Genomic DNA, 13,578 nt, shown 5'->3' on the forward strand with positions numbered 1-13,578 from the left:
TGTTACAGCCTTTACCCATACCCACCCGCCCCTAGAAAAGTATTGCAATGGATTTCATTTTTTGGGCACGATTGTTTATTGCCCAGATATTCAGATTACATGGCATGCCTGAGACGATTGTCTTTGACAGAGACCCCAGATTCACGAGTTTGTTTTGGAAGGCTATTTGGGAGAACATTGGCACGCGGTTGCAGTTCTCGTCATCGTTCCACCCGCAGACTGACGGGCAATCACAGATTGCTAATTCAGTGGTACTGTATTTGTTGAAGTCTTCTTCTTTGCATTAGAAGATTACATGGGAAAGGTTTTCCCTTTGGTGGAATATACCTACAGAAACATGATTAACTCTTTGATGAGGAAGGTGCCATTTGAGATTATTGAAGGTTCCACCCTTCCTTAGCACGGAAGATAAGATTTTTCTTTGAAGCCGACCAGTTCACGTGGGACTTGGACTTGGTCCGGAAGGCTTTAGAGGAATCTCAAAAGAATGCAGCAGATCGACATCGTCGCGATTTGAAAATGAAGGAGAACGATTGGGTGCTCTTACATTTTGGGAAGGCATGCCTGAGAAAGAAAAAGGGAAAGGAGCGGCTTTCTCGAAAGCTTAGCATGAGATACTATGGACCTTTTCAGATTTTCCGAAAAGATAAATGATGTCTCCTCCCGACTGAAGCTGCCGATACTTAGAGAATTCACGATGTTTTTCATGTGAGTCTCTTGAAGCTTTTTGAAGGCGATGTGCCCGATGATGGGGAGCCAGATGAGCAACCCGTAGTGGAGGAAAACGAGTAGATTCTCGTTCCAGAACAGATATTGGCACAGAAAGATTAAAGGTAAAGTGATAAGACGGTTCTTGGTTAAATTCAAGACCTACTCCGCATTGGATGCGAAGTGAATGGAGGAGGAGGTATAATCGGCCTGTACAATGTAGAGGGCGGTACTATTTCAATTACCTATTAACTTTACAAAGAGCATTGAGAAGGAAAGAGAACACAGTTGCGTCCAGTGACTAGAATGTCACTGCGCACACGAGACCGACACCTTGTAGGCCCCAAAGACTGGCGCCCCTTTCGGTATTTCTTTATTAATTTAAGGTAGACGATCCGACCACTTAGCACAAGCTTTCACAAAGCTGTCCAAACCTGGCGAGGGCTGAAAACGCAGGTTTTCGACCTGATTTCGGCAGCATAACGGCACAAAACCCCCTGAAGGTCAAAAGAACCTGTCTAGGGCAGATTCCCTCGCTATCTGGAAGCTTTTTGATGAGCTGTCACAGAAATTCAGCGGGCTGTAATTCTCTGTCTTTCACTATCGGGTGCCCAAAAGCCTGTACACGCATCCCAAGTCTCTCACGAGGCTCCCCTGGTGTTCCCTTGCAGATTAGGTGCGAAACCCTAAACCTGCAGAAAAACACAGCAGGCTGTAATTCCCTGTTTCAGATTGTTTTTAGCGGAGCGAACATGCCTACGCATGTCCCAAGGGCTCCCGCACGCAATGGGATAGTTCCCCTACGAATTGGATGAGTTTTCACGCGAGAAAACTCTCCAAACTCGCAATCTTTCGCGGCGGAACTGTGCGTACCTATGGGGGATTAGCAATTAGCTAATCCGGTTCCTGTTCAGAAGTCTCTTGCCTTGGCAAACACACATAAACCCCCAGAACTGTACATATTCATCTGAGTAGCCCAACTAGTGGGGCATTACCATATGTGCCAAAGGGGAGAGAGAGATGCACGAGAGCAAGTCATCGCGCTACACAAGACAGAGGAGAAGGCAAGCTTTCCAGTAAAGCTGTAGACGTGCACCCACTACTCACACACACATTGTAGGTTACTTATGATAAAATATCAGCCCTCTCTCTCTCTCTCTTGGGCGCCTCCTCTTGCTGAGGTATCCTGCATGCATCTCTCCTTCTGCCAAGTGTCCAGTTTGACCCTTTGAGTTAATTCTCTACTTGCCACTGACTTATAAAGTTATAAGTGACTTTCCGAGTGGCCTTCGTTTGGCGCACACAGGCTTCCATACTCATCAGAATTCAGTGCTAACTGGCCCAACCAGTCCCAGACTGACCGACCTAGACTCCCGATGCGAGAACCAGTTCGGCCACAACCGTTTCACACTGGCCATGCAATGTCCACTTGCACCTTTTTAAGGGTTCTAGACAAAACAAGTAAAAATGAAAATAAATTTTTTGTGCTAATTTTTTCGATTTAATGCTAATTTTAGTGCTAGGCTTCATTATGGCTGAGTCTGCCCTTGATCTCCGGAGTCATGACAGAAACTCGGTACGCTGAACTTTGTGTTGATGTATGCTCATGTATGTGTGTGTGTTGTGTTTGGGAGCATATGTTAGTACCTAGTTCTACACCCACTATTGGGCACTGACGAGTTTAGTGGGCATGTCGTGGTATTTAGTCAATACTATGCATGATGGAGCTGATGGTTATATTGTCTTGTGGGTGACTACCATGGGTCTATACCTTGCACTTTCCTTTAAGGGTGAGTCTGGGCTTATCCTGGATTCATCTAGGTATATTTTTTTGTCGTATAGCGGACATGCAGACTTCACATTGTGAAGTTTTCGTCCGAGTTACGACTAGTTGATATTGTGCTAATTCTTTCTATCTTTTGTGGTGCGTATGCCCTATCAATTACCTCATTTTTGTGCTAATTTTTTCGATTTAATGCTTCTTTTAGTGCTAGGCTTCATTATGGCTGAGTCTGCCCTTGATCTCCGGAGTCATGACAGAAACTCAGTACGCTAAACTTTGTGTTGATGTATGCTCATGTGTGTGTGTGTGTGTGTGTGTGGTGTGTGTGTTGTGTTTGGGAGTTTGGGAGCATATGTTAGTACCTAGTTCTACACCCACTATTGGGCACTGACGACGTTAGTGGGCATGTCATGGTATTTAGTCAATACTATGCATGATGGAGCTGATGGTTGTATTGTCTTGTGGGTGACTACCATGGGTCTATACCTTGCACTTTCCTTTAAGGGTGAGTGTGGGCTTATCCTGGATTCATCTAGGTATAAATATATCTAATACTTATTTATGGAAGGCAACAGGAAAAATACACCTCCTGGTGACACACCCCACCCTTGAAATACTGGAAGCGACCTCGCTTGCATGCCAATAATACATGCAAATATCTCCTGATATCACATGTATTTTATGATGGGAATCCAAGATATACATGCTTCCGGAAATGTAGCGTTGGACGATTAAACAATCCCACCAACCTGGCGACGACACATATATCAAGCATAGAAGTCTTCTTGTGTACTCTCAAGCACAAACTTCTCTAGCTAAATTTTGTATGAAAAGAGTAGATACAATTGCTTAACTACTCTTTTGAGCATCATGAACGATGCTCTTGTCTTGTTCCAAAAAGGCTACATCAAGTCACTGTGGGTTCCATCTGAAAGGCTTCAAGGTACAATTGCAATAGTTGAGGTGAATCAATCAATTCAGATTCTTCCATCCATTTGGCATCCAACGATGGATAGTTCTTGAACTTCACCAAATAGCGTCTTGCAACCTTTCCTCTTAACCTTTCTTTCTTTATGTGCCAATATCTGTTCAGGAACAAGGATCTCATCCAATTCTTCCACTTCGGGTTGTTCCTCATCAAGCATATTCTCTGGCACATCACCAACAAAGGGTCTTAAAAGGCTGACATGAAAAGCATTATGTATTTTCCAGCCTTCTGGTAGCTTCAGCCTGTAAGCTACATCGCTAATCTTTTCCGAAATCTGAAAAGGACCATAATATCGCATACTGAGCTTAGGAAACAAACGTTCCTTGCCTTTCCTTTTCCTTAACCTGGCCTTTTCAAAGCGCAAAAGTACCCAATCACCAAGTGAAAATACAAGTTCACGACGGTGACGATCAACAACTTTCTTTTGCTTAGCTTGAGTCTTCTCAAGAGCAATCTTTATCTTCCTGTATGTTTCATCCACATCTTGTACATACTTGTCTGCCTCAAATATCTTGTCCTTAGTCTGCAAAATGGGCGGGCTTCCTATATGTTTCATCCACATCTTGTACATACTTGTCTGCCTCAAATGTCTTGTCCTTAGTTTGCAAAATGGGCGGGACTTTCTTCCCTCCTTCCATTATCTCAAATGGTGCCTTACTTGTGAGGTATGCACAATGTTATTGTAAGCATATTCAACCAATGGGAGATAATGTTCCCAAGTTGCCTTGTGCTCTGACACATAACATTTGAGCAGATCCAAGACAGTAGAATTTACCTCTTCTGATTGCCCATCAGTTTGAGGATGAAACAAAGAACAGAACTTTAGCGTAGTGCCCATGTTCTCAAACAATGCCTTTCAGAAAAGACTCGTTATACGTGGATCCTTGTCTCGCTGACAATTGACTGAGGCATCCCGTGATATTTAAAGATATTGCTTGTGAATATCTTGACCATGTGTTCTGGCTTTATCTTCTTCCTCACAGGAATGAAATGGGCATGCTTATTGAACCTACAAATGATAGTCCAAATCCCATCATTGCCTATTTGCGTCCTTGGAAGATCAAAGATAAAGTCCATCGCTATGCTTTCCCATGGCCTATCAGGAATCGGCAATGGCTGCAACAATCCCGTTTTCTTTTGCCTGTCAAATTTGACTTTTTGGCAAACTAAGCATGATCTTACAAATGTGTCAACATCTTGACGCAAAGCTGGCCAATCAAGGTTGTTTATGTATGTACGGACTGATTCCGTACGGTATCCGTACGAACCGTACGTGCCGGGTGTTAAAAAAAAAAATCCACCGACGGTGCCTAATACGCCTTGGTTGGGCTGGTTGGGCGAGGCCTTTAATAAGTCCACCTATCCTATTACATAGAGAACCAGAGAGTAGAACTGTGAACAGAGTCTCTGCACAGTGTCTGCACAAAGACCAAGGAAGGATTTGCCGCCACCGATAAGGTTCTTTCTCCCTCCCTCCCTCCGTCCCTCCCTCCCTTTGTGTTTGGAGTCTGCAAGGAGGCACTCTAGAGTCCTGACCTCGCGAAAGATTGTAAGTTTTGTATTCAACTTTGAAGTGCGCGTTAATTGTGTTGCAGAGTTATCATGCCTTGTCGACCTAATCCTCTTTGGGCCGAGCACACCAATGTCCTAAGAGTTGTCAACACAGGAGGCCAAGCAGGTTCAGGGACTCGCACTTGGGTGTGCAAGTACTGCGGAGAGCAGATGACGAGTACAATTAGCAGGGTTTTGAAGCACCTCACTGGTATTGGCACCATTGGACATTGTGGGGGTTGCGAGGCTATCCAGCCAGCATTGAGGGATGCCTTGATTTTGGAGCATTTTCCTCCAGGATCTACTGCATCGTCACAATCAGGGAGAGCACGTGCAGCAGCAGCAGCAGTAGTAGAGGATGCCTTGCAGGATGCATTACTTGGAGATATTAGCGGCTCTGCGTTTGCAGCGCCATCATTTGCAGGCACTAGTAGAAAGAGAGCTCGTGTTTCACAGGCTGAGGATGAGGGTGTTAGTGCTTCAGCAGCAAGTGCAGGTGGGGTTGAGGGTGTACGTGGCCCAAGGCAAACCACATTGCCATCACGTGTACACAATGATTCATGGGTAAAAGAGCGACATAAAGTTGCAGAGATGGAGATTGCGCGGACTCTCATAGAGTGCAACATTGCATTCAATGTGTTGAAGACTGATCAATGGAAGAGGATGGTGAGAGCTATTTCACAGGTTGGTGCTACAGATTCCTGGAATGGTCTTGACTACCAAAAGATGCGAACTACCATGCTTGACGACCAAAAAGAGATCATAGACCGAGCATTGACTCCAGTGAAGGTTGGGTGGCAACAATTTGGATGCACTATTCTTTTTGATGGGTGGAGTGACACGCGGAGGCGCCACATTATCAATATCCTTGTTTCCTTCTGCTTGGGCACATACTTCTTACGAGCCGTGGATGCAGGGAAAGCTGGAGAACGCATTTCTGCGGAGTTCATCTTCAAACATATTCGCCAGGCCACCAAGGAGGTTGGGGAGAAGAACGTCGTGCAGGTAGATACTGACTCCTGACCATGTGGCATGCACATTTGAATTTTGCATACATTGTCCAACGTAATAATGTCCACACTTCATTTAATATCTTGTCATTGTAGGTGGTCACTGATAATGCCTCCAATTGCAAGGCCATGGGGGGTATGGTGGAGGCTGAGTTCAAGCACATTGTGTGGACACCATGCGCTGCACATTGCCTAGACCTTCTCATGGAGGACATAGGCAAACTTCCCTGGGTGCAGCCTACAGTGTCTGATGCGTCCAAGCTTACCACTTTTTTCCGCAAAAAACACCAGGCCTTGACAATCTTCAAGAGCCACAGCACAGTACATGGTGCGTCCCTCGAAGACCAGATTTGCATACATGTATCTGGTGCTTCAGAGGCTGTTCAGATTGAGAGATCCACTGTTGCAGACGGTTGTGGATCCAAAGTGGAGATTGATGTACCACGCTCAGTTAGAGGCGACCAAGTACGAAAGGTTCTTGATGAGACCTTCTGGACACAGGCGCAGTCCTTGGCAGTGGCTCTACAGCCATTGTATGTACTACTACGGGTCACAGACATGGAGGGCTCTACACTTGAGTTGGTGTATCATCTGTTTATGCAGATGAAGACACACATTTCTGGATGTACCTCATTGACACAGGATCGGTAAGTACAAACTACAAAGTGCTCTAATGTCCTCATGTGACATGTCTATTTATAATTTTTCAAGACACATACTTACTATGACTTTGTGCGGTCCGTAGCATTGAGAAAGGAAGCTACCAAGCTTCCTTTAACATGGTGGCAGAACTATGGACGCCAGGGCCTTCCCAAGGTGTGCCACCTTGCATTGTGCATCCTTTCTCAGGTGAATATTGAAGTCTGAATTATAATTTATAATTATTGAATGATGAATCTATATTGTCACACGTGACACTTGTGACCCATGAGTGTTCGCTATTTGAATTGCTGTAGGATTGCTCAGCTGGGGCATGCGAGCGCAACTGGAGTGCATACTCTCTTATTCACACGAAGATCCGCAATCATCTTAGCACCAAGCAGTTAGAGAGACTGGTTTATTGCCGTGCTAACATGCGGCTTGTGTGTAGCTTTCATGCCTTGGGGACACCCAAGCAGGTGAGATTTACATGCACATTTATGAAAACAAGTCAATGATTAAAAGATAGTGTTGAATCATGGACTATGTTTTGTCTTGTCATTGTAGGTGGATCCCACAGAGTTGAAGATTGTGGCAGATCCTACTGCGGAGGAGGTCGATGCACGGATTAGAGATGAGCAGGAGGAGATCCTTCGAGAGTTGCACAGGGAGCTAGAGAGCGTGGATCGCCGGGTCACTAGATCTCGCTCTCGAGCTTACAGTATTCCTCTTCGCATTGCTGTTGCAGATCCAGAGGTTGCGCACAGAGAGAGCATTCGCAGAGGAAAGTTACCCGTTCGGCCTGCTCATAGACGAGCCAATGAGGCTGTTCGACTCATCCACACCCAGAGTTCAGAGGCTGATGATCTAGATGAGGGTGATGCACCCCTAGCATCTGTGCCAGAGGAGAGAGAGCCCGATTATGATGATGAGGGCAATGTCTTGACAGATGGAGACATGCTCTCTGAGTCTTCATCAGCCTCTGATGATGATTTTGAGTAGTAGTGATTGCCCAATGCTTTGGGTCTTGGGACTTGGACATTTGTCATGACTCATTTATGCTTTTTATTTTGTTGCTTGAGCCACCCAGACTCTTTATTGAGTGACTATGTTATTTTTGTATCAGGATTCAACATTCAGTTATGTACTTTTGACCTACACTATGCCATGTGGTCTGGACTCGATTCTAGTGGTTACTTAACTTGTGGGGTGATTTTAAGTGTTTTTTGAAAGTTGTGGCTATGTTTAAGTATTGTGCAGTGTTTTTAAACTAGATAGGTTGTATATAAATTTGAAATTCTTTGTATTTTTAGCTTTTAAAAAATATACTACGAATTTTACGTACCTTATGGCCCAATCCATACGGTACAACGTACAATACGTATCGAACACGTACCGAATACTACGTACCTTACAACCTTGTGGCCAATAGAAGAATGCCTCAATCCCTTTTACTGTTGCATCAATTCCACGATGTCCAGCATAAGGTGGAGCATGACTTTCCATCAAAATCCTTGGCCGTAAATGTTTAGTAACGCATAACTTTCCATGCATCATGAGAAAGTCATTCTTAAGCATATAGTGCTCACGATGTTGCCCATCAACAAGCTGGTCATAAATCCTTGCAAAATCTGAATCTTCAGCATATTGTGTCTTCATTCGTCTAGTTCACAATGGTACGGAATTGACACGGGTGAAATTTGGGGCTTTCGTGACAACGCATCAGCCACCACGTTCTTTTTTCCTTGCACATGCACAATATGAAAATGAAACATTGACAAGATGTTTGCCCATCGCATGTGCTTCTCAAACAACTTCGTTTGTGTGAGAAAATATCGCAAGGTTTGATGATCTGTTTGGACAACAAAATCAGCCCCTAGCAGATAGTGTTTCCAACTAGTGAGAGCATGAATTACTGCTAGCAATTCTTTCTCATAGACTTGCAAGTTCCTTTCGGTCTTCAAAAGAATTCTGCTCTCATATGCGACTATTTGACCATTCTGAATTAGAACTGCACCAAGACTATGGCCACACACATCACATTGAACCACAAACGGTTTCAAAAGATCTGGCAAAATGATTACCGGATCTGAAGTCAGCTTCTCTTTTAAGTGTTTGAAGGCTAAAATTTCCTTGGATGTCCACTTGAAAGTAACTCCTTTTCCTTGCAGTGCATGGAGTGGAGAAGCAATCTCAGCAAAATTTCGGATGAACCTCCCGTAGTAGGAACATAAGCCTAGAAAGCTTCAAATGTCATGTACGGACTTCAAGTCTGGCCATGACCTAATTGCTTCCACTTTGGCGGGATCCATGCGTACCCCATCCTTTGAAACAATGTGCCCAAGGAAGTGAATCTCTTGAAAAAAGAATTCACTCTTCTTCGCATTAATGAGTAGCCTGTTCTTACGTAACTCATTGAAAACTGCGGTCAAGTGATCCCTATGCTCCTCTTCAGACTTTGAGTAGACAATCATGTCATCAAAGAAGGTACCCACGAAGTTTCTATGTGGTCTAAAAATTCTGTCCATCATTCTATTAAACGTGGCAAGAGCATTTATGAGACCAAATGGCATGACAAGAAACTCATAGAGACCAAATGTTGTCCTGAACGCAGTCTTATGGACATCTTCTGGCCTAATGTGTATCTGATGGTAGCCACTCTTTAGGTCTATCCTTGTAAACAATGACGCTCTCTCAAGCCGATCAAGAATGTCATCTATCCTCGGTATGGGGAACCTGTTCTTGATGGTATTCTTATTCAAGGCGCGATAGTCAATGCACATGCGCCATGAACCATCCTTCTTTTGCACTAAGAGTACAAGCGAACAAAAAGGGAATGAACTGGGCTGAATCAGCCCCTTCTCTAAAAGCTCGTTGACCTGACTCATAATCTCTTTCTACTGGGTTGCACTAACCCTGTATGGTGGTCTATTCGGTGGACTAGAACCTGGCACAAGATCTATGGTATGATCCTCAGGTCTCTCAGGAGGTAACTCCCCTGGCAAAGAGTCCGGAAAACAATCATTGAAACCACTCAAAAAAATTGACCTATCTTTATCTAAGGTAGACAAATTAGATACAACTTCAAGTACTTCTTTTGCAAAGATCAAGTACGCAGAAAGATGATTCTTTATTACAGATGAAATAGCAGAAGCAGAAACAATTGGAACAGACTCGCCTTTAAGCTTTATATCAAGGACATGAGTCTTTCCTCTATGTACAAGGGTAATCTTTTTGCTGTAAGTATCGACCATAGCATGTAACCTGTAACACCATGGGATACCCAATAAGACATCACAACCCTCAAGTGGCATAATATGAAATTCTTCCGCATCCACATAGCTCTGAATGTGCAGACGAAGCTTTCCCAAAATGGGAGTAACTGGCTCTGAATGACCTGGGCATGCCAAACGTGCTTCCCCTGTCATACCCATCTCCTGTGCACGAATGCCCAACTTTGATGCCAATTCTGGTGATATAAAATTTGCACGGGCTCCTAGATCAAAGAAAACCAGCACTGTCTGGTCTCTAACTTTGCCCCAAGCTCTACACAGCTCCGTGGCATCAGTGTTTGGCTGGTCTCCAACCAAACCTGGAACAAGTCCTGCACTGGGCTTTGGCTTCTTCCCTTTATGGTCTAACTTGTCATCCTTATCCTGTGACTTCTTTTGTGGGCATTCATTTGCAAAATGTCCTTCCTCTTTACAAATGTAGCATTTCTTGGCCTCTCTAAGAGCTTTCCTTTCTTCAAAGGTTTTGCCAGAAAAATGCCTTTTTTGTCCTTGTCCTCGTCCCGAAGGAGATTTAGACTGCTTCTTGGACGTATCAGCTTCTTCATTGGAGGGCTTCTTTGTGGGAGGCTCAGAAGGCTTTGCTGGAACATTGCCCTTGGCTGAAAACTGTTTAGCCTGGGACCCTTTCTTGTGGCTATTAAATCCATAGGAATCTCCCTTCAACAGATTGCTGGCCACTCTTGCATTCTCTATCAACTGAAACATATTCATGACAGTAGTCTTTGTGCAGTAGTCCCTGATTTTCTTGGGCAATCCGCAACAGTACTTCTTAATCTGTTCTGACAATGGCACAAACCTGTAAGAGGTGACTGGCAACAGTGCGGCCCAAAACTGTTTATTGTACTTTTCGAGATTCTCACACTGTTTAGCATTCAACTCGTGCCATTCTGTCATCACATCGACTTCAAAAGTGTTTGTCAGCCATGCAGGTGCAAAAAGCTGTTTAAATTGGGCCCACGTTGTTGGGGCTTGACCTTGGTTCAACAATGTAGTCCACCATTGAAGCGCATTCCCTTTCAAGAAAGTGGCAACCTTGCGTATCTTTGAAGATTCCGTGAAGTTGCCTCCAACATAAGCTGCATCGAACTACTGTATGAAGGTCAAAGCCTTCAATTGGTCCTTAGTTCCTCTGGAAATTTTCAAACTTCACTGCCTGCCAACCTTCCTTGTAATCCTTAGGCCGACTCAAAGGAGCCACATTATTATAAACAGGTGCCTGTAACAGTGGTGCTCCATGATTGTTCATTCCAGCATTCGCATCAACTGTTTTACCTGTCGTATCTGCATTTTGTACGTATGGCTGCGAAAAAACAGCCATACTAAATTGTGTTCCAGGCACTCGAAATTGGCCATAGGCACCTTGAAAACCTGGTTGGACACCCATGTTCGCGTACATAGGGTTACCCATGCCTGTTTGCATTTTCCCGAACACATTCCCTAGCATATAACCTGTGGAAGGTCCAGCCATAGTTTGAAACACTGAACCACCTGCAAAATAACCAGGATAAGTAATACGTAATGGAAGGGTTTGACGCGTAGCCTGTTCATTACTCCCTTGACCATTCACAAACGGTTCCTGTCTAGCTAAAGCAAGTTGCTTTGGATCATTGGACACTGCTACATGGGCTTTCCCTCGAGCATCGTGAGTCCTCTGCGCATTGGAAATCTCCTTTTCCTGCAACGGCTCAGTCATGCCCTGGGTAGGAGGCTGAGAACCCTGTGTCGGAGCCTGTAAGAACTCCTGCATCCTTGGGTTGTTAGCCAACTGCTGAAACATGTCCATGCATCAACGCAGTTGTGCTCTAAACAACCTATCCTCTTCTTGAAGAGTTGAAGGAACTTTCTCTGTGCCATGTGAGGAAGACCCCTCTTTAGGTACTTGGTCTCTCTTCTCTGCCATAATGACAAGCTCTGTGTTGCTTTCACCCACAACAATCCACGCTGCACTTTTTGAAGAAAAAGTGACTATCCCGTCGATGGAACCATATAACCGCCCTGTACAATGTAGAGGGCGGTACTATTTCAACTACCTGTTAACTTTACACAAAGCACTGAGAAGGAAAGAGAACGCAGTTGCGTCCAGTGACTAGAATGTCACTGCGCACACGAGACCGACACCCTGTAGGCCCCAAAGACTGGCGCCCCTTTCGGTATTCCTTTATTGATTTAAGGTAGACGATCCGACCACTTAGCACAAGCTTTCACAAACCTGTCCAAACCTGGCGAGGGCTGAAAACGCAGGTTTTCGACCTGATTTCGGCAGCATAGCGGCGCAAAAACCCCTGTAGGTCAAAAGAACCTGTCTAGGGCGGATTCCGTCGCTATCTGGAAGCTTTTTGATGAGCTGTCACAGAAATTCAGTGGGCTGTAATTCTCTGTTTCTCATTGCCAGGTGTCCAAAAGCTTGTACACGCATCCCAAGGCTCTCACGAGGCTCCCCTGGTGTTCCCTTGCAGTTTAGGTGCGAAACCCTAAACCTGCTGAAAAACACAGCAGGCTATAATTCCCTGTTTCGGATCGTTTTTAGCGGAGCGAACACGCCTATGCGTCTCCCAAGGGCTTCTGCACGCAATGGGACAGTTCCCCTGTGAATTGGACGAGTTTTCACGTGAGAAAACTCTCCAAACTCGCAATCTTTCACGGCGGAACTGTGCGTACCTATGGGGGATTAGCAATTAGCTAATCCGGTTCCTGTTCAGAAGGCTCTTGCCTTGGCAAACGTGCATAAACCCCCATAACTGTACATATTCACCTGAGTAGCCCAACTAGTGGGGCATTACCATATGTGCCAAAGGGGAGAGAGAGATGCACGAGATCAAGTCATCGCGCTATATGAGACAGAGGAGAAGGCAAGCTTTCCATTAAAGCTGTAGACCTGCACGCACTACTCACACACACACTGTAGGTCACTTATGATAAAAAATCAGCCCTCTCTCTCTTGGGCGCCTCCCCTTGTTGAGGTATCCTGCAGGCATCTCTCCTCCTGCCAAGTGTTCAGTTTGCCACTTTGAGTTAATTCTCTAGTTCCCACTGACTTATAAAGTTATAAGTGACTTTCCGAGTGGCCCAGACTTCATTTGGCGCACACAGGCTTCCATACTCATTAGAATTCAGTGCTAACTGGCCCAACCAGTCCCAGACTGACCGACCTAGACTCTCGATGCGAGAAACCTGTTCGGCCGCAGCCGTTTCACACTGGCCGTGCAATGTCCACTTGCACCTTTTCAAGGGTTCTAGGCAAAACAAGTAAAAATAAAAATAAAAAAAATTTTCTAATACTTATTTATGGAAGGCAACAGGAAAAATACACCTCCTAATGACAGGAGGACCTAGCGGAGACTCCTAAGATTGTGAATCTTTTACCTTGAAGCATTTGGATTAGCATAGTCTATTCTAAATGGAACCTCTAACTCAGCTTGGGCGGAATCTGGTGCAACGGGTATGCACAAGAGGAGAGTCGCTCCACTCCTTTGTTAACAGATTGCCTCGATTTTTGATACTAAAGTCACTGATATCTCTTTGAGTTTCAAGGATACTGTGGGCTGACAGTATTCTGCTGTATGACTTTATGAACTGGAATTCCCGAACATGATACTGACTTGTTCT

At 44.7% G+C, this 13,578-nt stretch overlaps 2 protein-coding genes across 3 annotated transcripts in view; both read left to right on the forward strand.

Moving 5' to 3' along the window:
• The window catches only part of LOC147444837 (uncharacterized), a 105,164-nt gene that overhangs the window by 27,689 nt on the left and 63,897 nt on the right, over positions 1-13,578 (forward strand). The gene's annotated exons all lie outside the window — the stretch shown is intronic.
• LOC147444839 (uncharacterized) lies at positions 7,008-7,828 on the forward strand. The gene is made up of 2 exons (XM_086527366.1): positions 7,008-7,158; positions 7,247-7,828. The coding sequence occupies exons 1-2, from the start codon at positions 7,114-7,116 to the stop codon at positions 7,679-7,681; spliced, it is 480 nt and encodes a 159-aa protein (XP_086383492.1). The 5' UTR covers positions 7,008-7,113; the 3' UTR covers positions 7,682-7,828.

Source organism: Adiantum capillus-veneris, chromosome 13, assembly GCF_014529385.1.
Source record: "Adiantum capillus-veneris isolate H3 chromosome 13, ASM1452938v2, whole genome shotgun sequence".
In the NCBI taxonomy this organism is placed as follows: Eukaryota; Viridiplantae; Streptophyta; class Polypodiopsida; order Polypodiales; family Pteridaceae; genus Adiantum; species Adiantum capillus-veneris.